Source organism: Cebus imitator, unplaced genomic scaffold (assembly GCF_001604975.1).
Source record: "Cebus imitator isolate Cc_AM_T3 unplaced genomic scaffold, Cebus_imitator-1.0 Scaffold30, whole genome shotgun sequence".
Lineage (NCBI taxonomy): Eukaryota > Metazoa > Chordata > Mammalia > Primates > Cebidae > Cebus > Cebus imitator.
This window is the reverse complement of record NW_016107345.1, coordinates 9,312,134-9,336,501: the sequence shown is the minus strand read 5'-3', so window position 1 is coordinate 9,336,501 and position 24,368 is coordinate 9,312,134. Positions and strand designations below refer to the sequence as shown.

Here is a 24,368-nt window from a genome sequence, read left to right as displayed (position 1 = left end):
TTTCTTGAGATGGAGTTTCACTCTTGTTGTCCAGGCTGGAGTGCAATGGTACAGTCTTGGCTCATTGCAACCTCTACCTCCCAGGTTCAACTGATTCTCCTGAAGTAGTTGGGATTACAGGCGTGAGCCACTGCGCCCGGCCAAGAACATTCTTAAGGAAAGCTTTTTTTTTTTTTTAACTGTATGTGGCAGTTAAGAATATCATGACTGCTAATATAATTTAGTGCCAACTGCTTTATTTTATGCTGAGGCACTTTTTTCACCGTTGCCATTTGGGCTTTTTGTAGCATTAGTGCAGATGTTAACAGAAATAAAGTGTGTCTTAGTAGTAGTATAAAAACAGTTTTGACTTCACATTTTCCTAAAGGGCTCCTGGAAAACCCTCCCTATCCCCAGTGGCCTATGGACCACACTTTGAAACGCTGTTTTACAGTGCTTTAAAATTGCCAGAGATTTATTTTTGTATTGCCAACTATCAATTAAGCTGCAGTAAATATTGAAAAATTACATGGTTCCATTTAAGAAAAATGCATAAGAAATATGTCCTTTATGTTTTATGGATAAGTTGTGACTTAAGCTTGGTATTATCTTTAAGTTAAATTTTAATAAAATGATTATATGCATACTGGAATTACTAATCACTTTAGCTCTGAACTTCATGGCAAATGAGTAGTTATAAATAGTTGCATGATAAAAATCAATAATTCAGGGTTAAATGTAGAATTGTAGAATAGCAGTCATTCAATAAAATGACATTTCTCAGAGATACTTACAGTATTTTATAGTGTAAATCATTTAACAGTTCCTAATATTGCAGTGAGGGGAAAGCATTTTCTAACTAAATAAAATATTCATTTTTTCTTATCCTGTATATACAATATACTTTTGTGGCCTTGAATGATATTTGATACTCGATTACTTGATTTTAAAATGGGAATATTTTTCTGGGGAACTGGATTTCAGAATCTAACCATTTGTCTTTTTAAAACATTTTTAAGGGTAAAACTCTTACAGCTATTGCAGTAATCCTTACCAACTTCCATGATGGAAGACCTCTTCCTATTGAAAGAATTAAAAAGAATCTACTGAAGAAGGTAAAGTAGTAGTAAGTGCGATTTCTATGAAATCTCCAGTTTACTGTTAAATCTCTAAATTTCATCCTTTAAAATACAAAGAAATTGTATTTCCAGAAATGTGATGAATGATCTCTCTGTCTCTCATGTGTTGCTGATAAGAATGAAAGTTTGTGTCACATTCTTTCTAGTTTTTCAGACAAGGTCTGGCTCTATTGCTCAGGCTGGAGTGCAGTATCAAAATTCAGCTCACTGCAAGCTCTGCCCATTTTGTCCAGGCTGGTCTTGAAATCATGAGCTCAAGTGATCTACCTGCCTCAGCCTCCCAAAGTGCTGAGGTTACAGGTGTGAGCCATCAGCAGGTATCACATTGTTGAAAGCAATGATAATTTATATCAAGAGCCTTAAAGTTGTTTATAATCTTTGAACAATTTTGCCAGTCAATAATGTCATTTCTAAGAAAGTATCTGAAGGGAGTTACCAGAAATTCATTTTTTCCAAAGAAAGTACAGGTTTTTTTTTTTTCTCAACATTGTTTTAAAGGTGGACAGTTTGTAGGCTGGGCATATTGACTGGCGCCCGTAGTTCCACCTGCTTGGGAGGCTGAAGCAGGAGGATTGCTTGAGCCCAGGAGTTCGAGCCTATAGTCAGCTATGATTGCGCTATTGCAATCCAGCTCCAGTGACATTGTGAGACCCTGTCTCTAAAACAAATAAACATAAAATAAAGGTGGACAATTTGAAACACCTTTTGACAAGGGAACAGTTAAATGATATAGCCATAAAATTTACGATTATGAAACCACAAAGTATTATTTTTGATGAATAATTACTTTCATGATTTTTGTTAAAAAATTACAGGTACAAATCTTTGTATGGAGTTTGATTCCTCATTTTATAAATAATATATTCATGTGTGTTTTAAGTCCATTCATATACACTATCTGTACCAAAATGTTAATAATTTATATCCTAGTGATGAGAATAAGGGTGACTTTTCTTGATACTTAATGTGCATGTGTGTGTGTGTGTGTGTGTGTGTGTGTGTGTGTCTGTGTGTGTATATAAAATATAAACATACATTTGTATTTGGTCTCTAAGAATTAAAAATTAATTGATTGAGAAAATAAATGTTATTAGAGAGGAACAGTTACCTCTTTTCTTACCTGAAAATTCAGATAACTTAAAGAGAAGGAAATAGCAAAAAGATGTGTGCAATATACTTCTTTTCTGAACTCTTCTGAATTACAGTTCTTCCTAGTTTTTAGTTTTCAGAGAAGGCAGTACATCAGTTTCCTGTCACTGCTACTGAGATATTATTTTATTGTCTATACTTAGTTATATTTCCTTCGTTCTACTTTTATTGAGAGTTAAAGTCTCAGATTCAGTTCCTTACCCTGAACAACCTGATGTTTTATGTCTTGTTCTTCCTACATTTGGTTATTAAAACTGAAGTTTTAGATTGCCAGATTTGATAGAAGCACATAAGACTACTTCAGCTTTAGTCTCAATTATTAATTGAGAAATTACCAGTTAACAGTAAGGATTTCTCTTATTTTTCCCCAAGATCAGTTATATATTTAAGGTGTTGTATAGTAAGAAGGTTTTAGGATATTTGGGTTGCTACTTAATTGAAATGGAAGCTGAAGATGTGATTTCCAGCCAGGTATTTATTTAAAAAAAAAAAAGTCACTCTTTCAAGTAGGTTTAGATATTCCAAACATAAATAGAGTGAAATATTATTGATTTAAAAGTCCCCTAAATTTGAAAATACTATTGTTTCATCCAGGTTAGACTTGATGAAAAATTTATCTTTGAATTTTATGGAGAAAAAGTTTACTGAGCAAAATAATATAAAGAATAATGCAAGGCCAGGCGTGGTGGCTCACGCCTGTAATCCCAGTACTTTGGGAGGCCAAGGCAGGCACATCATCTGAGGTTAAGAGCTTGAGACCAGCCGGACCAACATGGTCAAACCCGTCTCTACTGAAAATTACAAAATTAGCCAGGCGTGGTGGCACATGCCTGTAATCCCAGTTACTTGGGAGGCAGGAGAATCACTTGAACCAGAGAGGTAGAGGTTGCAGTGAGCCGAGATCATGCCATTACACTCCAGCCTAGGCAACAAGAGCAGAAATTCCATCTCAGAAAGAAAAAAAGAATAATAAAAAGGACATCCTTTATGTTTGAATAAACTTAGATTTTTTGCATACTGTTTAATATAGTGATTATAGTAATTATTGAAGACTTGATAGGACATTTGATGAAAAGCATTTTTACTATCTCTTTCTTGGAACTAATGCTTAGAAGTTAACTAAAATAACTTCTAGTTATATCTCTAAAATATTGTATTTTGGATTTTTAATTAATTTATTTTATTTTATTTTATTTTTTGAAATGGAGTCTCCCTCTGTCACCCAGGCTGGAGTGCAGTGGTACGATCTTAGCTCACTGCAACCTCTGCCTCCTGGGTTCAAGCGATTCTCCTACTTCAGCCTCCCAAGTAGCTGAAATTACTGGCGCCCACCACCACGCCCGGCTAATTTTTGTATTTTTAGTAGAGACGGGTTTTGCCATGTTGGCCAGTCTAGTCTCAAACTCCTGACCTCAGTTGATCTTCTCGGCCTCCCAAAGTGCTGGCATGAGCCACTGAGCCTGGTAGATTTTTAATTTATTTAGATTGGTACCTTTATAGGGGATGAATCTTTTCAACCACATTTTTAGTAAGACTTAATTCTAATGGGATTTTTTTGCTTAACAATTCAGCTTTTATAGAATTGTTTTCAACTCGTGTATATTGATGCATTTTGAAACAAAGGTGCATTGAAAAAGAAAAAGAAAATGGACGGGCAAGACTCCATGGCGTAAGAGGAGAGGACACTCTGGGACCTGTACTATTATATATTAGAGCTGTTTTCCCTGAGAATTCCAGAGAAAAAGAGGATGACAATGGCAGCCTCATTAAAGATCTGAACATGGAACATTGGTTTGAAAAGTTTGAAGTCTGAGAATTCTTAACTATGAAGTAAATCCCAGTTCTTGAATTTTTCTCACAATAACTAATATGTCGTTTATAATTGAGATTTGCTTTTGGTGTTCCTTTTGAAAAGGTAAAGACCAACTAGTTTTCTTTTTCTGAGATACCCGTGAAAAAATTTTAAATCAATTTGTATGTTTTCCTCTTCACTTATTCACCCTTCCCCTCAGTTGCTCCAGAATTGGGTAGCAGTTTAAGTAGTTTTTATTATGCAAAGTAAAGCAATATAAAATAAGGTGCGTTTAAAGTTATTTAAAACTGATAGCATGATAACATGTTACTAATGATTTCTGTGGGGGAAAAATAATCGATAGCAGTACTGTTTAAGAAATATGCCTATTTACCCAGGAATGTAATGTTAACGATGACTCTATGAAACTTGGAGGAAACAATACCAGTGAAAAGGCAGATGGACTAAGCAAAGGTAAATTTGAATTTTGAAATGACCCAATATTTGACTTGGTAAGCTTTAATTTGAATATGACCCAGTATTTGATTTGTGATTTTTTTAGCCTGATATCATAATTCTAGTTTTGGCTTTGTACTGTACAAAAATTTAGGATCTCTTTTTTTAAAAGGACTTCCCTGAGTATTGGTAGGAAAGGTTTCATCAAGGAGATCATTGAATTGGATAGTAAACCTTTTAGAGAACTGGGGAAGAGCATTTTGGGTTGTAAAAAAAATCTCATGAAAGAGTACTTTAAAAAGAGCATATTTTATTCTGGGACCTCAGTGAATTTTATGGTATTTAAAATGAAATATGCATGGACAATGGCAGATAATGCTAGAAAGCTAGCTTTAGAGCCAAATTCTGAAGTCATAGGAGAAATGGAAAGAGATATATGGATTTTGCAGTTAAATGACCTTCATAAAATTAATTTCTAAAGATAAATATAACAGACTGAAAATATTTTAAGAGTAGTAGGTGAAAAATTATAAATAACAATTGCTTGCTATTACTTTAAGTTTGGGATAAGAAAGAAACAGAAAGGTCGCTGCGTTAAGAGTAAGATGAGGTTTTTTGTTTTTTTGACTTTCTGTGATTTTAAGAAAGGAATCCATGAGATTTTGGATTTAGTAGAGAGACTAGTAGGTTGTGGGAGGAAATAGGATCAGGAGAATAGGTAGATGAGTTAGCAGAATAGGTGGATGAGTTAGAAGGAAAAAAGTACAGTTAAGGAAAAGTACAGATAAATGAGTAGATTAAAAGATAGGAAAATTGAGATTTTATGGAAGATACCATCTCATTTTCTTTGTAAAGTGAAATAGGTCATCTTGGAATAAAAGGAGTTAGAATCTAGGCAAAGGGGTCAATGTAGTATGGATCATTCTGGTGTGGATCATGTTGATGAATGGGCAGGGGAGCTGAACAGTGTTTAGTAAAACGAGTTCTCAAGTGACACAGGGTGACAGCTGAGATTTGAACATATAAATTTATAGCAGCACCTATTTGTGGTTCTGCTTATTTTTTTCCAGTGACTCTTAGCTGCCTTGCTACAGCAAAAAATTCAGCCAGTGTGAGGATTGGCTGGATGAGTACAGAGGAAAGACTGGGTCATAAAAATGTGAAGGTGCTTTCTAATTAGAAATGAGAAAATACTAGATTAGGAAAAAAGAAAATAGAGTAACGAAAGGAATGAAGATGTTAAGAAAACTGAAAGTAAATAATTAGAAAACCATGGTTTTAGGAAGGATAATACTAGTTTCTGAGACAACTTACTAATATGCTATATTTGCATTTTTCTTTGAAATAGAAGCATCTAGATGTAGTGAACAACCCAGTATTTCAGATGTCAAGGAGAAGAATAAGTATCGAATGTCAGAATTGTCTAGCTCCCGCCCTAAAAGGTAAACAATTATGGTTTGCTTATGTCATGGGTTTATTTAGACTGTTTTCTTATGTATAAGAGAGAGAGAGAGAGATGACCATTATATTAAATAGTTAATATAGTTAATATACCATTATATTAACAGTTAAATAGTTCTTTTAAATACATTCTTTAATTTGAAACTTCCAAGATCACTATGGCTTAGGCAGCTAGGGTATTCTCATTTTACAGATGAAAAAAAAACGATACTGACCTGTAAAAGAAATGAATTGGTTAAATTTTAAGAATCACTTATCTTTCTACTACTTTTTTTCTATTTTATCAAGGAACTAAGATCTGGATACTGAGATTTTTGCTTTTTTTGGGGGGACTTTAGAAGTTTTCTTTATGGATTTAAGGAGATGAAAACTGAAGAATATTTTATTGGCTAGCTTGACAAAAGCATTCTTGCTCATTTCAGTTCTTCACATGTAATGGAACTAAGACATGAGAAAGTTATTTGTGGACATTATTATATTAACATAGACTAGAGGGAGAATTTGAATAAAAGTCATAATTCCCCTCTGATCTTGTCTTGAATCTGTTAACTTTACAAACTTCATTTATCCTCTGATGTAGTTCTAAAAACTGGGCTTTTGTTGTATTATATTGTCTGCCATCAGTATCTACACAAGTCATCACACATCTGTCTCTGCTAGCTGTTTCATCAACAAAGGTTTTGAAACTGTGGCTGTGTTAATTGTTCTGTCATTGGTAGCTGTCTGAACTAAGCACAAACCCAGCACTCACCAGTATTTTCTAAATCTAATCGCTTCAGATTTAGATAAATGACAAATGTTACAACTTTGAACTTACCATCAACCTGGGTAACAGAACACTGTTAATGGGACCATATCAGATTAAAGGACATGGAAATAGTAATGGTGAAGACATGAGAAACACAACTAACACACGTGTTGTAGCTAATACAGATATGCTTATTGTGTAACAGGTACTCTTAGGGGCTTTTGCATGTAGTAATATTTTATTGTATAAGGATTATATTTTTATTTTTATTTCTGTTTTCCTTAGGAGGAAACAGAGGCATTGAAGATTAGTTGATTAACTTAAAATCACATAACAAATTAGTAGTGCAATGGGGATTTGAAGCTAGGCAGTCTGACTTCAGAGTTTATTGCTTTTAGGCACTTAATCCCTGTTATGCTTCCTACACAAAATTTATGAAATTTTCTATTGTGAAAGAATTATATTTTTCCCTTTTGGCTGCTTGTATTTTCTTTGATAAGAGCCAACTTTTTTTTCTTTTTTGAGATGGAGTTTTGCTCTTGTCGCCCAGGCTGGAGTGCAATGGCAGGATCTTGGCTCACTGCAAACTATGCCTCTTGGGTTCAAGCAATTCTCCAGCCTCAGCCTCCTGAGTAACTAGAACTACAGGCGTGCACCACCACACCCAACTAATTTTGGTATTTTTATTAGAGATGGGGTTTCACCATGTTAGCGAGGCTGGTCTCAAACTCCTGACCTCAGGTGATCCGCCCACCTCCATCTCCCAAAGTGCTAGGATCACAGACATGAGCCACCGTGCCTAACCAAGAGCCAATTCTTTTTTGTTCTAGTTTTGTATGTTTTAATTGAACTACCAAATATTGAACCTTGTATTGAAATTATTAATTTTTTAGAATTACTGAATTTTTCAAATTTATTTTAATAATAGTGAAATTAGCTGGGTGTGGTGGCACACACCTGTAGCCCTAGGTACTCCTGGGTACTTCCGAGGCTAAGGCAGGATGATCACTTGAGCCCAGGAGTATGAGGTTGCAGTGACTTCTGATTGTGTCACTGTACTGCGTCCTTGACAAAAGACAATAATAGTGGTACTCCATTTTTATAGTAAATGCATCTATCTGGTTGTGAAAGCAGAATGCTTTTAGCAGATTTGACTTTCATTTGTCAAAATCTTTTAAAACATTTTTCAAAAAATAAATAAGGCAAAGGTTTTTTATTGCATTTATTAAACATGTTTGTATATCTCATTTTGCTTCGGGTTGGTCCAAAAATTTCTTTGTGTATACTTAATTTTAGAAGAAAAACTGCTGTCCAGTACATAGAAAGCAGTGATTCAGAGGAAATTGAAACAAGTGAAATGCCACAGAAAATGAAAGGTAACATGTAATAGATTTGATTTGATAATGTGTCCTATATCCAAATGTCCCATTTTGCAGATTTTTATGTTTATTTTGGTTTTATTTTTAGGCAAACTGAAAAACATACAGTCAGAAACTAAAGGCAGGGTGAAAGGTATGTATACTATATACCTATAATCTAGACTTAAAGATTATTAAAGTACAGCTTCATTGATTTGTATCTCACTAGGTTGGAATATTTTAGTAAAAGGTCTTAAACTTGGCTGATGTTTACATTTGAAACTTCATAGAACTTACCATGTGTGTTAAATTAATTTTGTAAAGGAGTAAAATGAATAGTTTCAAATTAAAATCTAAGGGATAATAATATTTAAACTCTTCTTAAAACAATTTTCTACTACCTATATAATGAGTTCTATAAAACCTATGTGTGTAGTATGAATAGTAATAACAAAATTAGGTTGAGAATGTCTTTCTGGCAATACTGTTACTGTTTACATTATTTATTTTCCTGTAATTCAGATCATACTATATTTCTCATTTATTGAGAAATTGTATTTCATTTGGAAAATAACTGATCATATTGACTGATCTGAAAATTTGGCAGCCTTATCATTAAAAATCAAACTATTTGTTTCCTTGAAAAATTCTCCCTCCACCTGAGAGCTCAATCACTTTGCAGATGACTGCTCCTACTTTAATTTCTTCTTCTCAAATCTTACCATGAATGACTACATCATTTCTGTAAGTTGAAAAGATATGCTTAGTGTCAGAGGTAGCAATTTCGGTTACAAATATTTTAATTTAATAATATAAGCTCTTACAATAGAGAGGGTAAAAATGGTATTCTATTTCTTATCCTTAGAAAGTACCTGTACTCTAGCACAGGAGATAATTTGAAAAAAATTTAAGATTCTTTGTTGTTTTATCAGCAGGGTCTTCTAAGGTTATAGAAGATGTGGCATTTGCATGTGCATTAACCTCATCTGTTCCTACAACAAAAAAGAAAATGTCGAAAAAGGGTCAGTAAATATCCTGATTTCCTAGCTTTTTTTTTTTTCTATTTTTGAATGAAAAAAATTAAAATTTTTAAAATTTATAAAACCATATTACAAGAAGTTAAAAAATAGAGACTATTTTTTAAAGTATATAGCCTGTTAAAAAAACAAAGCTACGTCATAATTTGTTTTCCTTTTGTTGCCTTTTCCTATTGTATTTGTTTTAGTTAGGGTCAAAATGTGATGGGGGGGCCTTACTCCTCTGGATAGCAAAGATATTTCTTCTAGTGAAGGCACAAAGCAATTTGTGGCTGCTTTAAAAAGCTTAATTTAATTTGGATTAATTTAAGTTAAAGGTTTAATTTTTGATATTAGAATTTGCTTTTCATTTAAAAATGTTAGTGATCTTTATTATAATTTTATATTTTGTAATTCATAGGTAAACATCACTGCTTAAGAAACTAAATATTTGAAATGGGAAAAGATTGAACTAAGGTTGAGGAGATCTGGGACAAGTTATATCTCTGCTCCTTGGTCTCCATTATTTTACATGTTGGGGATATAGCAGACTATCTATTTCCATAGAACATATAACCTAATGATGGGAGAAACATACAATAAGCAAGTAAACATAATTTTAAATAATGACAAGTAATGTGAAGGAAATAAAGGAAGATAATGAAGTAAAGATTGACTTGAAGTGGCTTGTTTTAGAAGGAGATATTTGAGCTAACATAGAATCATGAGAAAGAGCCAACTTTTGGCCCAAGAATCAGATAATTAGGACTAGAAAATATAGGCATGTCAGGTGGATTATTTACCCTGATTTTAGAAACTTAAAGAAATGTGGAAATTTCAGTTAAGATATGATTAAATTACACATTAGAAGCCCCTTTCAGCTGCAGATGCATAGCAGTGATACAAAAGAGAAACTTTTAAAAGTCACAGCTGTGTGTCATTTTGGTTTTAATCAAACTAAGCATATCTTTGAAAGAACAGCAGAACAGAAACAAAACTCTATGAGTGGAGACAGAAGCCATAATCTTGATTTTCTTTCAGGCAGATAGTGATCTCTTTAATAAGAAACAAAAAGTCATAAGAAAAAGCTTGATTAAATTCCACTACATTTTAAATTTCCATGCATCTGAAGGTGCCATAAACAAAGTAAAGAATGGTAAGGCTGAAGAAGATATGTGTGTTAAGTATAACTGACAAAGGATTCAATTCTAGACTATGTAAGAACTTCTCAAACAATTGGAAAATAGGAGAATAGTTAAAGGATATACATGCGCAGTCCACAGAAATTCTCCAGTAGGAGAATAGTTAAAGGATATACATGTGCAGTCCATAGAAAGAAAACCCAAATAACCAGGTAACACTGGAAAAGATGTGCCAACTCAGAGTTATTAGGGAGATGCAAATTAAAGGAAAGTGGAAAAGATATGCCAACTCAGAATTATTGGGGAGATGTAAGTTAAAGGAAAGTGGAAAAGATATGCTGACTTAGAATTAGAAACATTGGAGAACATTGGAAAAGATATGCTGACTCATAATTATTGGGGAGATGCAAATTAAAATTAAAGGGCAGGCATGGTGGCTCATACCTGAAATTACAGCACTTTGGGAGACCAAGCCTGGTGGATTGAGCCCATAAGTTCAAGACCAGGCTGGGCAACATGGTGAAATACCGTTTTACAAAAAAATACACAAAATTAGCCGGGTATGGTAGCACATCCCTGTAGTCCCAGCTACTCAGGAGGCTGAGGTGGGACAACCACTTGAGCCTGGGAGGTTGAGGCTGCAGTGAGCTGTAATAGCTCCATTGCATTCCAGCTTGGGTGACAGAGTGAGACCGATTCTCAAAAACGTAAAATAAAGGAAGAGCGGGATGCTCTTACTCATTATATTTTCAGACATTAAAAAAATCTCACAATGCCAAGCATTGACAAAGTTGTGCAGCAACAGGAATTCATTCATAGTGGTGAGAGTGCCAATTACCAAGAGCAACTGGGCAAAAATATAATGGAAGCTGAATATAAATCACCTCTAACTCTGTAGATATAAATAAGGAGATGTGAAAAAGTGGTTTTCATTGCAGCATTATTTTATTGAAATATTAGAAATAATGTACATATTGTCCAGTAGGGGAATGGGAAATAAAGTGTAGTCTACTTATGCAGTATAATGCTATGCACAGGTTAAAATGAATACACTAGAGCTACAAATACTAATAAGTATAAATTCCAAACACAGTTGTTCTTTCTGCAGTTTCACATTCTGCAGTTTCAGTCCTAAAATATTATATACAATAAGATATTTTGAGAGATGGAGAGAGACCACATTCACATAATTTTTATTACAGTACAGGCATCACCAGTATATGTCAGGGATTGGTTCCAGGACCCCTGTGTATACCAAAATGTGCAGGTGCTCAAGTGCAACAGTCTGCCCTGGAGGACCAGTATATATGAAAAGTTAGCCCTCCATATACATGAGTTTTGTAGTCAGTAAATACTGTATTTTTAATCCACGTTGGTTAACAAAAATTTGCATGTAAGTGCATCACATACTTCAAACTTAAGTTGTTTAAGGGTCAACTGTATATTGTTATAATTGTTCTATTTTATTATTTGTTATTGTTACTAATCTCATACTGCATCTACTTTATAAATTAAGCTTTATCATAGGTATATATAGGAAAAAAGATTATATATAGGGTTTGGTACTATTTGTGGTTTTAAGCATCTATTGAGGGTCTTGGAACCCTTATCTCCAGCGGATAAGGAGGGACTATGGTAAATAGCACTGAGAGAAAAAGGTTGTGGAATGATACATAGATATAGTATGATACTTTGCTCACCTGCCATTTAAATTTTGAAATTAGTATGAAAATGTAATTTTTTAAAAACTCAGAAATTTGTGTTTTAACTAAGTTTACTGGAAGATACTCCATTGGTAAGGGATACCAGGTCTAGAAGTTATTTCAAGAATTTGTAAAAATACTTCGTTATTACTCTTTTTAAACATGCTTCACAGAAAAGTATTAAGAATTTTTGTTGTAAATATGTTAGTTGCCTATTATTGCGCAACAGATTATCCTAAAACTTAGTCATTTAAAATCAGACATTTATTATTTCACGCATTTTGACAAGGCTAGGAATCTGGGAATGGCTTAGCTGGATGGTTTAACTGCTTATGGTCTCTCATGTGGTTGTAGTCAAACTTCTTCAGGGGCTGCCATCATCTGAACATTGACTTAGGGAGGATCCATTTCCAAGTTCACTCACATGGTTGTCAACAGACCTCATACTTGCTGGCTAACTATAGTCTTCAGATCCTCACCATGTGCATCCTTCCATAAGCTGCCTGAGTGTCCTCACAGCATGGCAGCTGGCTCCACCAGAGTGAAAGATTCGAAAGAGAACAAATGTGAGAGTGAGCTCGACCCAATACAGAAGGTTCATCTTTTATAACCTATCTCAGAAGTAACATACCATCTTTTCTGCTGTATTCTGTTGGTCACCCAGACCAGTCCTGTTGGAGTGTGAGAGGAGATTACACAAGATTATGAATACTGGGAAGTAGAGCTCATTGGGGGCCATCTTAGCTGGCTGCCAAACTAAATATAACACAAATTCAGAAAACTGCATAAAACAAATGTTTGTTTTAATGGATGACTATGATGAATTATCAGGAAACACTAGAGACTTCCTTCTTGTGCCCACTCCCTGTTACAGTCCGTTGGCTCTTCTCATAATCACTATGTGGATTTTTAGCTTTTTTAAGTGACGAGGTAAAATTTAATCCCTGTTAAAGGTCCATCTGCTTCATTTTAATTGTTCCTAATTTATCTTTTCATGGAGGCACATTATTACCATTTCCTTATTAACATATATATTTCAAAAAAAAACAGCTAAAGGTTGTAACAGTGATTCATTTTTTAGGAGCATGTGCAGTGGAGGGGTCAAAGAAAACTGATGTTGAGGAGAAACCAAGAACAACACTCATCATCTGTCCACTTTCTGTGTTAAGCAACTGGATTGTAAGTCTTTAAGCCCTTTCAAAATGTAGCATAATTTATATTTTATCTACAAGGTAAAAAGTATCCATTTAAAGAGTCATTCATTGGGGGAAATATACTTGGTCATCAGTTCATATCTAAGTTCAAATAATTGTTAGGTGAATTAGATTATGTTTGCTGAATTGAAGAAATTTTTCTTTGAAGATTTATAGTAGAGAAGGTAAAGGAATATAATCGATTGCTAACATAAGATTTGGTTTGTATTTCTGCCTTTGCTATTTTTGTCCCCCAAAGTGGGAAAGACGAATAGTTTGACTCCACTATATTTACAAATTGACTATTAGAAGAACTCTTTTCTAAGAGCTCTACCAATAATAACTTACTTTTATGACACTAACAACATTTAGTGAACTCCTATGTACTTGGTTTGTCCTTAATCTCTAAAAAGAGATTTTTCTGATTTAATTCTCAAAACTGTTATTCTCATTTTCCAGGTGACCACACTGAAACACAGATAGGTTAAGTAACTTGCCTAAGGTCATCCATTTAATAAATGATGGATCTTAGATACAGTCTCAACATTTTGAATCTAGAGCCTATTCTTTTAAGACTACCCACCAGAAATTTTTTTTGCCAAATTGCTTTTCTGTTCTAAAACAGAACATTGGAATGGAACCTCTTGATTATTTGTTTATTTACGGCTTGGTTATGTTTCCTTCCTAGTTGGAGCTTCAAACTTCTTGTTACAATGAAATAATGACTCTCTTGGAAGTCCTGTGAGCATAAGGACCACTCACCATTCTTGCTACCTCCAAGTTTATCTGCTTATCTAATTATTCTCCTGGCCATACTTATCTCAGAGCAGGAAGAGATCCTACTCTTTGTAAGACCAGTATTTAGTCTCCATGTTGGATTCTTTCTTTTCCCGCACTCGCTTATCTGTTCTTTTTTTCCCCTCACTTGGTTATTCAGTCTCTTCCCACTGGCTCTTTCATGATACATACTCAGGTCTTTTTCATTTTAAAATACATTCTCTTGATATGCATATTTAAGTTGCTGCTCTTCTGCTTTCCTTCACTGTCATACCTCTTGGGGGTTAATTTCTACTTTGTGCCTTTACTTACTAGTTCCTTAATTCATTGTAATCTGGCTTCTACTATTCTCTAAATTGCATTGGAAAAGACTATTTGTGGTAGTCTAATTGTCAAATTGAGTGGCCTTTTCTTGACTTTATATAGCCTTTTCTTCCATGACATGAATTACCATTTTTTATTATAAGTTTTTGGTTTATTTTTTAAAAAAGAAATTATACCTTGTCCTTATTAGTATATCATTTTTCCTCTTAGGACCAGAAGAATGAGTGTTAATGGTCTGTTGCTATTTTTTTATTCCAACAAAACTGTGCTTTCTTTAATGCGTTGTTTGTTATGGGGAGGGTAGTACATGGGTACTTAAATGGCAGTTTCAGGATGAGGTTTAGAGTATTAATGGAGATATAAATAATATAACTGTGATTATTTTAGGGCTTGGGGTATAGAGATGTATTTTTAAAATGAGTAATCAGTATTTAATTACAATTTTATATTTAGAAAAGTTCAGGTAGTACAAAGTTCAGAAAGAAAACCATGGCAAAATCTTGCCAAGTGAGATCATGCACACTCTGAATTTAAAGGAATGAGGAGTGGTTTGGCTATCGGGATTCATGGTTGTGTTAGTCTATTCTTGCATATAAGAAATACCTGAGGCTGGGTAATTTAAGAGGTTTATTAATTGGCTCATGATACTGCAGGCTTTACAGGAAGTATGGTGTTGGCATCTGCTTCTGGTGAGGCCTCAGGAAGCTTACACAGCCTCAGGAAGCTTACACTCATGGCAAAGGTGATGGGGACTTAGTATCACATTGCCAGCCTGGGAGCAAGAGAGAGTGGAAAGATGCCACAAACTTAAAAACAACCAGATCTCTTGTAAACTTAGAGAACTCACTCATTGCCAAGAGGATAGCACTAAGCCATTCATGAGGGATCCGCAGCTATGATCCATACACCTCCCACCAGGCCCCACCTCTAACACTGGAGATTACATTTCAACATGAAGTTTGGAGGGGACGAACATCCAAACAATCTTAATCTCAGTGATCAGTAATTAAAATTTTATGATCTCAACAAGACACTCTCTTCCTAGCTCTCAGGTAAAGGATCTAGCATTCTATAGAGCAGGCTAGAACTGACTTATATTCCCTTTTTTATCTTCAAAGAATCTAGGTAAAGGAGTAGGACCTGGGTTCCAATCCTGCTTCTACCACATACTTGTTCTGGGTATTTAGAAAAGTAATCTTATGAAATAACACCTATTTCATTTTCTGTTGAGTGGATGATATATACATACATATATAGTAGAGCCTAACACTGTCTAGAAATGCAGCAGTTATAGTTCTCTCCCTTTGTTCTCCAGAAAAGTTGGTTTTCTTCTATTCCAAGTGTAATCCTTTTATAAATATGTACCATCCCATTTCAAGGCCACCTATTGATTCAGTTTTCTCATATTGGAATCTTTGTCATGCTGGATTCTAATCACCTTTTCTTTTCTGCCAAATTTCTTTAAGAAATTCTTTGCATTTTTACCTTTACTTTTTCATGTCTTATCCTCTCTTCTCTGTGTTTTTGCCTTTATTATTTCATGTTTAATACTTTCTTCAGTCCATGGTCTGCTGTTTGCTTCCGCTCTCTATAGAAACTCCCTTTGCAGAGATGTTCAGACCTCAACATTGCCATGTCCAATGAGCTCCCCTTTTCTTCTACTTTGAGTATGTTACTCATTTATTACTCTTTTTGTTATGTCTTATTTTATAAGCTATCTCTAAACCTTTTTGTGAAGAATGGAATTGAACATAGGACAAATCTTTAAAAGTCCACCTTGTTTTTCTTCTTGAAACTTCTGTATTCTTTGGATCCCAGGCCTTTTTACCCTTTTTGTTTGTTGTCCTAACTTACTGTTTCTCTGTCTTTGTTTGGGTTCCTATTAAATCAGCCTTTTCTTTGTTTCCTTACAGCGTGGAATTTTTTTAAAAACGGTATTATAAAAAATTTTAATGAGATCTCCATTTACTCATCAAGATTTAAACATTAACAAAAGTCTGATATATGTGCTTTCCTCTTTGTCTTTGCTGGATTATTTTTTATTTTTGTTTTTTAAGACAGAATCTCATTCCATCACCTAGGCTGAAGTGCAGTGGTGCAGTCTCAGCTCACTGCAACCTCTGCCTGCTGGGTTCAAGTGATTCTCATGCTTTAGCCTCCCAAGTAGCTAGAATTATAGGTGTGCACCACTACCACGCCAAGATAATTTTTGTATTTTTAGTAGAGGTAGGGTTTTGCCATATTGGCCAGGTTGATTTCAAACTCCTGACCTCAAGTGATCCACCCAAAGTGCTGGGATTACAGGTGTGAGCCACTGCACCTGGCCTGGAATATTTTGAATTATACCCCAGTTATCATGTAATTTCTCCCAATAAAAATCTAAGTGTTTTTCTTAAATGTTGATATTCTGTAGACTCTGTCCCTAACTTTTGTTCACTGTACATGCTGTCTTCAGGAAATTTCATTTATTCTTGCAGCTTTAAATGCTGTCTGCTATTAACTTTAAAATCCATATCTATACCACTCACTTTTACCTGCAGGTAATTATTTACATTTTCCTAGTATACTTCTTCAGTCAGGTATTCTATAGTGACCAAAAATGATAAAGGTCTAAAATACTCTCTTGGATACCACTTTTCCTTTTTTTTTTTTTTAAAAAAAAAAAACTTCCTTATACACAATTCTAGGCAGTCATTGAAGTATCAGGGCATCCTAGTCTTATTATTATTACTTATATTCCGTATTTAATTAGTCCCCAAGTCCCATCAGTCTCAGTTTGTTTGTTTCACACCTGTCCTTTCCGTCTTGTTCCTACTTCTACCATGCTGGTTTAGGGCTTTATCATCTCACCCCTTATAGCTTCCCAGCTGTGTCTCCTTGGTATCTTTTCAATTTAATCATGCTATTTTTTTTTTCTGCTCAAAATCTTCTAGGTCTGGTGTTTTCGTAATTAGAGAAAAAAGTACATTTTTAAAACTGATCATATCCTCAAGAAGGTCAGGGATGATTTTTTGTTCTTTGTTTTTAGCTACATCACTATTGTATTTGATACGTGGCAAATAGTAGGCCTCTAATAAATGAGTGAAAGAAAATGGCTACAGTGCTTAAATCTCTGCCCACGTCCTTGAAAATATTCGTTATTGTTCTTTTACTGTTTAATTTTTATATTATTGTCTACTAACTATTGCAGCATTAAAGAGCTTTCTAATTTAAATATTTTTATAAAACTCACTATTATTTTAAGGAAGTTTGGGTTTTTTCCTCCTAAAAATGAAGCAGTTGCTGATTAGTATGGCCAAGTAAATTTTATATAATGTATTATTATTACTGTGTATGTGTCATTTTTCTTATCATTGCTACTATTTTGGTCTAGACTGCAGGAAACTTGATTTCATACAATTTTAGTAGTTTCATTTGTCACACTACTGCCAGGGCAGTTACTTTTTTATACATATATTCAGCCTGACACTAAGCTGCTCATTATTAAAAATATTCCTAATTTTCCTTTAGGACCAGTTTGGACAACATATAAAATCAGATGTACACTTGAATTTTTATGTTTATTATGGTCCTGATCGTATTAGAGAACCGGCCTTACTTTCAAAACAGGATATTGTTTTGACTACATATAATATTTTAACTCATGACTATGGAGTAAGTATTGCTGATACTTAGAGATCTTTTAAAGACTGAATGTAAGAAATATGCCACAAGTTTCTAGAGTGTTCTAAAAATCAGGCTTTATACTCTTTTTTTCTTTCTACTTAATAATATATAGAAAATAAATGTTGCTTCTTTTTGCATTAAGGGGTTGCATCTTCTTTAGATGCTAATTTAGGAATTCCTTTTTCTTTCTTTCTTTTTTTTTTTTTTTTTTGATGGATTTTGCTCTTGTTGCCCAGGATGGAGGATAATGGTGCAATCTCAGCTCACTGCAATCTCCCCCTCCTAGTTTCTAGTGATTCTCCTGCTTCAGTCTCCCAAGTAACTGGGATTACAGACATGTGCCACCACACCCGGCTAGTTTTTTGTATTTAGTAGAGGTAGGGTTTCACCATGTTGGTCAGGCTGGTCTCAAACTCCTGACCTCAGGTGATCCACCCACTCGGGCTCCCAAATTGTGGGATTACAGGCATGTGCCACCATTCCTGGCCTGTTTTTTCATTTAGAACATTTTAAGTTAAGATTTTAAATTTGGGTTATAAGTATATAAAGCAATTTATTAATGAATTTTATTTTCTTTTTTAATATTCTGGAAAATTATTTTCTATCACAATGATTTGATTAATATCTCAGTTTGAAGGTATGCTCTTTTTGTAGTTACAGTTTATACGTTTTCAAATTAGTAGTCTAATTGTTGTTTACCTGTATAATTCCAGGTGTTCAAAAGTTAAAACTTTTTGAGAAATAGCTTGCTATCAAAAGTTCAGTCTTCTGGTAAAAATACTACCTTTTATATAAAAGAAAGTAATGTTGTTGAATTCAAGTAATGCTAACAACTGCCATTTTCTGTATCATTGCTTTATTTTAATCTGAGGTAGAACAGTTCAGTGTATTGACCAGTGACTGCTTGGGTGTGAATGTTAGTTCTGCCACTCACTAGCTGTGGTGCTTTGAGTAAATACTTAGCAGGTTGTGCTTCAGTTTTCTCATCTGTAACATGAGATGTGCTAATATGTACTTATTTTATAAACTTGTGAGTATTCAATAATTAACATAGTGCGTAAAGCAGTGCCTAGCACAAAGTGTTGATATTAAATAATGATAGCAACTAGATAACAAATCATATTAAGTACTATTTTACTTTGCTGTGTTTTAAATTCATATATAACATTTATTTCAGACTAAAGGGGATAGTCCTTTACATAGCATAAGGTGGCTAAGAGTGATCCTGGATGAAGGACATGCTATACGAAATCCAAATGCTCAGCAGACAAAAGCTGTACTTGACTTAGAATCAGAAAGAAGATGGGTTTTGACAGGTAATATAACAACATTTGAATTCTTGTTAGCTTATGGAACAGTCACTAGACTTATTTTTAAACCTTGAAGATTGAGTAGACACTTTAGTCATCCAGCCATAATCTTGATTTCTCTGTTTCCCATCTTCTAGACTGTTTGGTATTCACAATACCTTTACTAGAAAGTAAGGAAAAGAATGTAAACTTAAAGTAGTTGCTTTTTCCTTCTTGCTAGTACTGCTGCTTTAAAAACCAAATAAGCGGATGTACTTGATAAGGAGAAAGTAGAATTTACCACAGTCTTTTTCTTGGCTAGTTTGGCATGTGAGAGTTAAAAATTAGATCAAAACTATATCTTGAGATGTATGTATATTTAATAAAGGCTTATAGCCAACTCTTGATAGTGATTGGCCTGCTACAGAGTGCCCATTTTCAATTGTTGTCTTCTCTGATTGGTCCGAATAGATAGTCTTATTGGATAATCTGGTCAAAGAGTTATAACAGTTTCCTATTATTTTTAGGTACTCCAATCCAGAATTCTTTAAAGGACTTGTGGTCTCTTCTTTCCTTTTTAAAACTTAAACCATTTATTGATAGAGAATGGTGGCATAGAACAATACAGCGTCCTGTCACAATGGGAGATGAAGGAGGACTTAGGTAAGTAATTTCAGACAATGATTAATATTGGTTACAAGTAACTGTTAGCAACTTGAACCAGCTGGCATTTTCTTTCCTTTTTTAACTTGACTCTTAACTTTTCCTTTTAAAAAGAGTTTATGGCTCAATGCCTTTGTCTTTCAGAACCTAGTGATGCTTGTTTGGAAAGACAAAGATTTCTAATTTTCGATAACTACCCTTCTCCTGTTTTGGCTAAACTTAAGGGAAAGACCTAACTTTGTGTTCTTTGTGTGTTGCTAAGCCCCAAAGCCCCAAAACCACCATTAACAGATTTAGCAGGAAAAATTTTATATCCTTTGAGAATCTAATGTGCATTAAGTTTTCGTATCTTATATAGCTTTATTTATTTTTATTTATTCATTTATTTATTTTGAGATGGAGTCTTGCTCTGTCGCCCAGGCTGGAGGACAGTGGCATGATCTTGGCTCACTGCAACCTCTGCCTCCTGGGTTCAAGTGATTCTTCTTTCTCAGCCTCCCAAGTAGCTGGGATTACAGGTGCATGCCACCATGCCCAACTAATTTTTGTATTTTTAGTAGGGATGGGTTTCACCATATTGGCCAGGTTGGTCTTAAACTCCTGACCTCAGGTGAGCTACCTGCCTCCACCTCCCAAAGTGCTGGGATTACAGGTATGAGCTACTGCGCCCAGCCTATATAGCTTTATATAGTGAATGATGTGATATACCGTGACCTCAACAGAAGTTGTATAAGAAATTTTTATGTGGTTGTTTCTGGTGGAGATAGATAAAAGTTGAGAACATAAACTAAAACTCAGTGATAGCCATTTTGCAAGATGCTGCTGGACTAATGTGGTTCAACTTTTTGGCCAAAGCAGCAGTTTATAGACTGAGGATTTGAGCTCCATTAGTGGGATAAAAAAATCTTTATAAAGGTGGTAGCCAGCATTTAAAAAGACAATGAAATAGAGAAGAAGAGGTAAGTAAATATCAGAGTGCATGATACATAAAAGTATTATTTTGTGAAATATTTATTTCTTTTGTATGTGTTTGTATATTTTTGCTAGATGGAATAAAATGTGTTTCTTATTATGAGTCGTAGTGAAAAGCTTCAAGAGCCACTAACCTAGTTGGCAGTACTGTCCACTTGATTCTTCAAAACCAACTATTTAAACTCCAGGAAATTGTATTTATATTTCAATGTTTGGAAGAAAACAAGAATTGATATACTTCTTTTTTTCTAATACTGAAAAAGAAATGTGAAGACTGTGGAACCTGTAAAGCATTTCTCTGTCTTCTGAATATTATGTTTTTATTTTGGGGACACTTACTACTTTACACAATTACTTATTTATGTACCTTTGATTTTCATATTACAGAAGGTAGTATCTTACCCATATTTGTGTTCTTACAACATTTAATTCAGTGCCTTGCATGTAATAGATACTTAGAATTTGAGTGTTGACTATTGGGTGGTAGAGTTGGCAGGACAGTTGAGAAGTAAAAGAGTCAATGATTAGAATAAAAATGGCGAGCAGAGCTTAAGAGAATAAGGGCAGGATATAAGAACATTACACTGTGATAGGTATTGAGGGGAAATTTCCTTGCATTTGTTTTAATTTATTTTTGTAAAATACTTCTGTGATTATCAGATTGGCTAAAACCTCAAATAAGGGATTTGAAAAAAACTTTGTTACAGAGACTATAAAATAGTAACAAATTAAAATGTTCTTTTTTTGTTCTTATTGGATCAATTTATATAGAAATTAAAAGTTACATAATTATTCATTTTATCCTAATTAGGCGTTTACAGTCCCTAATTAAAAATATTACACTTAGAAGAACAAAGACAAGCAAAATTAAAGGAAAACCTGTTTTGGAGTTACCAGAACGTAAAGTATTTATTCAGCACATTACACTTTCAGATGAAGAAAGAAAGATTTATCAGTCTGTGAAAAATGAAGGCAGAGCTACTATTGGAAGGTATGGAGAAAGAAAGCCATGTTAAAAAATAGTTTTACTTTGTTTCCCATTCACTGAATGACATTATTTAGATGTGTTAGCAATAAAATTTGAAGTATACTGAAAGATAATTTCCTTCTGTAAATTATAGTATGTTTTACAAATGAATAGTTAAAGTGAATGAAATAATAGTATAATTCACCAGATAAGTAATTTCTTAAGTTAGGAAGAAATTTAAAGTTTACATTAAACGACAAGTTCTTAGTTGCTAGCCAGAAGACCTTGCTTGCTTCTATTTCCAACATCGTGTGGAAATCTGGGAATAGGAACTGATGAAAGAGGTTTAACAAGAAGATTAAGGATTCGTAGAAGGTGTGAAATTCTAGTCCAAGCAAGATCAGATTTAATGTGAGTGCCCATAGGGAACAGAATGAGTAAGAGACAAGTGAAAGCAGAATAGGGCTGTGAAAGGGGAATCTTCAAAACATAAAAACTTCAGTGAGGTAGGTACAAAGCAGGTTTGATAGGAATTGGAGAGACTGGGAAAGATTGTTCTAAGCAGGAGATTTCCGAGTTCAAAATCTTATTTCTTTTCATATTCTTTCAACAAAAATTTATTCAGTGCCCACTGTGTGCCAGGCAATACAGATATACAGCAGAATAAAACGCAAAAATCCCTGCACTCAAGGAATTTATATTTTAATGGGAAGAAATGGAATTTTAAAACATGATTAAGTTTTATGGAATAAAGCAATGAAAGGGGATGGGGAATGCCAAAGCTATTTTAGTAGGGCATTAAGGAAGACCTCACGAGAAGATGATATATAGGCAAAGATCTAAAGGAGATTGGGATTAAGGGGTGTTTCAGCCAGAAGAAACAGCAAGTGTAAATGCTCCCAGTTGGGAGCATGTCTGGTGAGCTTGAAGAACAGAGAGGCAAGTATGGCTAGATAGTATGAACAAGAGGGAAAATAGTCGTGATATCAAAGATGTATTGGAATGGGGCTGTGTAATACATATTTCAAGGACTTTGGGTTTTACGTTTTTTTTTTTTTTTTTTTGAGACAGAATTTCACTCTTGTTACCCAGGCTGGAGTGCAATGGCGCGATCTCGGCTCACCACAACCTCCGCCTCCTGGGTTCAGGCAATTCTCCTGCCTCAGCCTCCTGAGTAGCTGGGATTACAGGCATGCGCCACCATGCCCAGCTAATTTTTTTTGTAGTTTTAGTAGAGACGGGGTTTCACCATGTTGACCAGGATGGTCTCGATCTCTTGACCTCGTGATCCACCCGCCTCGGCCTCCCAAAGTGCTGGGATTACAGGCTTGAGCCACCGCGCCCGGCCTGGGTTTTACTTTTTATTACAGGAAACCTTAAAGGGTTTTGAGCCAGGAGAGTGACATAATTTGATTTATATTTTTAAAAGATCACTCTGGCTGCTGTGTTCAGATTTAGGTTGTTTGAATAGGAATAAGTTGAGAAATAGGGAGACCAGTAGCAATCAAAGAAAGAGATGATGGTGGTTTTTTTACCATGGTAGTGATAAAGGAAATGAGAAATGATTAGATTCTATTAAATTATGAATGTAAAACCAACAGAACTTGCTGGTTGATATGCTGTGGTGCATGAAAGAGAGGAATCAAAGATAATGTCAAGCCTTTTTACCTGAATAACTGGACGGATGGAGTTGCCATTTACCAAGACAGGTCTACGGGAAGGGCAGAGCAGTTTAGGTGATTGTACTATTGTCACACGGTTAGTGAATTACAGGACTGATATTTAAACTCTGGCAGTTTGGTTTAGAGCTTGTAAGTTTAACCTTTGTGTTATTTTGCCTATTCCTTGCATTGTTAAATATTCAGAAGTATTTGTTGCCATAATATTACCGGTACTAATACTAGCAGCAGACTAGTGTATAGCACTTAATATAGTTCCAGCACTATTTTAAAGACTTTACATGTAGTAAATTAAATAACAGTAGTTCTATGAGGTAAGCACTTTTACAATGCCACTGTACAACTGAGGAAGCTCAAGACATAGGTTAAGCACCTGTCCAAGGTTATGTAATTAAATTGGCAGAGCCAGGTTTTGAATTCATGACCAGCTAGCTCTAAAAATCTGTGCTCTTAGCCATTAGGCTATATTTCTTCTGTTGCTTTAAAATACTTAAATATCTCAGATGGCCTGGTTATATAATTTTTGGATCACCCATTTCCGTCAGAATCTATATTGTCATTGTACCACTGTATTTTGTATTGAATGTTTCTGTGGAGAAGCCTGGTTTTGTTTTGTCTTTTTTTCCTCTAGAGTTCAGCAACCTCTCTGTTGACTTTCCCTGTGGTAGCATTTAAATCTTTAGATTCCAGGCTTTTTCCCTCCTTTCCTGGAAAGCTTTCTTTAAATATTGTTTTCTGTTCCATTATTTTATTTCTCTCTGTGTATGTTAGATGTCTTTTATCTGCATTCCATAGGTATCATTTTATTTGTTTTTTTTTTTTTTTTTTTTTTGGTTTTGAGTTGTTTGAGTTTTTTTTTTTTTTTGGATACTAACCCTTGGCAGTTGTATAGTTT

General features: G+C 34.4%; 1 protein-coding gene across 7 annotated transcripts in view; it reads left to right on the top strand.

Annotated features, from left to right (window-relative positions):
• Positions 1-24,368, top strand: part of HLTF (helicase like transcription factor) — a 54,493-nt gene that overhangs the window by 17,221 nt on the left and 12,904 nt on the right. For 5 of the 7 annotated variants that reach the window (XM_017523808.2, XM_017523807.2, XM_017523810.2 and 2 more), the window contains exons 8-18: positions 999-1,094; positions 4,458-4,533; positions 5,864-5,957; positions 8,021-8,100; positions 8,192-8,236; positions 9,015-9,104; positions 13,025-13,122; positions 17,748-17,891; positions 19,081-19,219; positions 19,720-19,855; positions 21,639-21,818. In XM_017523808.2, the coding sequence (XP_017379297.1) occupies positions 999-1,094; positions 4,458-4,533; positions 5,864-5,957; positions 8,021-8,100; positions 8,192-8,236; positions 9,015-9,104; positions 13,025-13,122; positions 17,748-17,891; positions 19,081-19,219; positions 19,720-19,855; positions 21,639-21,818 (1,178 nt within the window). The remainder of the gene's footprint in view (positions 1-998; positions 1,095-4,457; positions 4,534-5,863; positions 5,958-8,020; positions 8,101-8,191; positions 8,237-9,014; positions 9,105-13,024; positions 13,123-17,747; positions 17,892-19,080; positions 19,220-19,719; positions 19,856-21,638; positions 21,819-24,368) is intronic. The other 2 variants (XM_017523809.2, XM_017523806.2) reach the window with 1 other exon arrangement.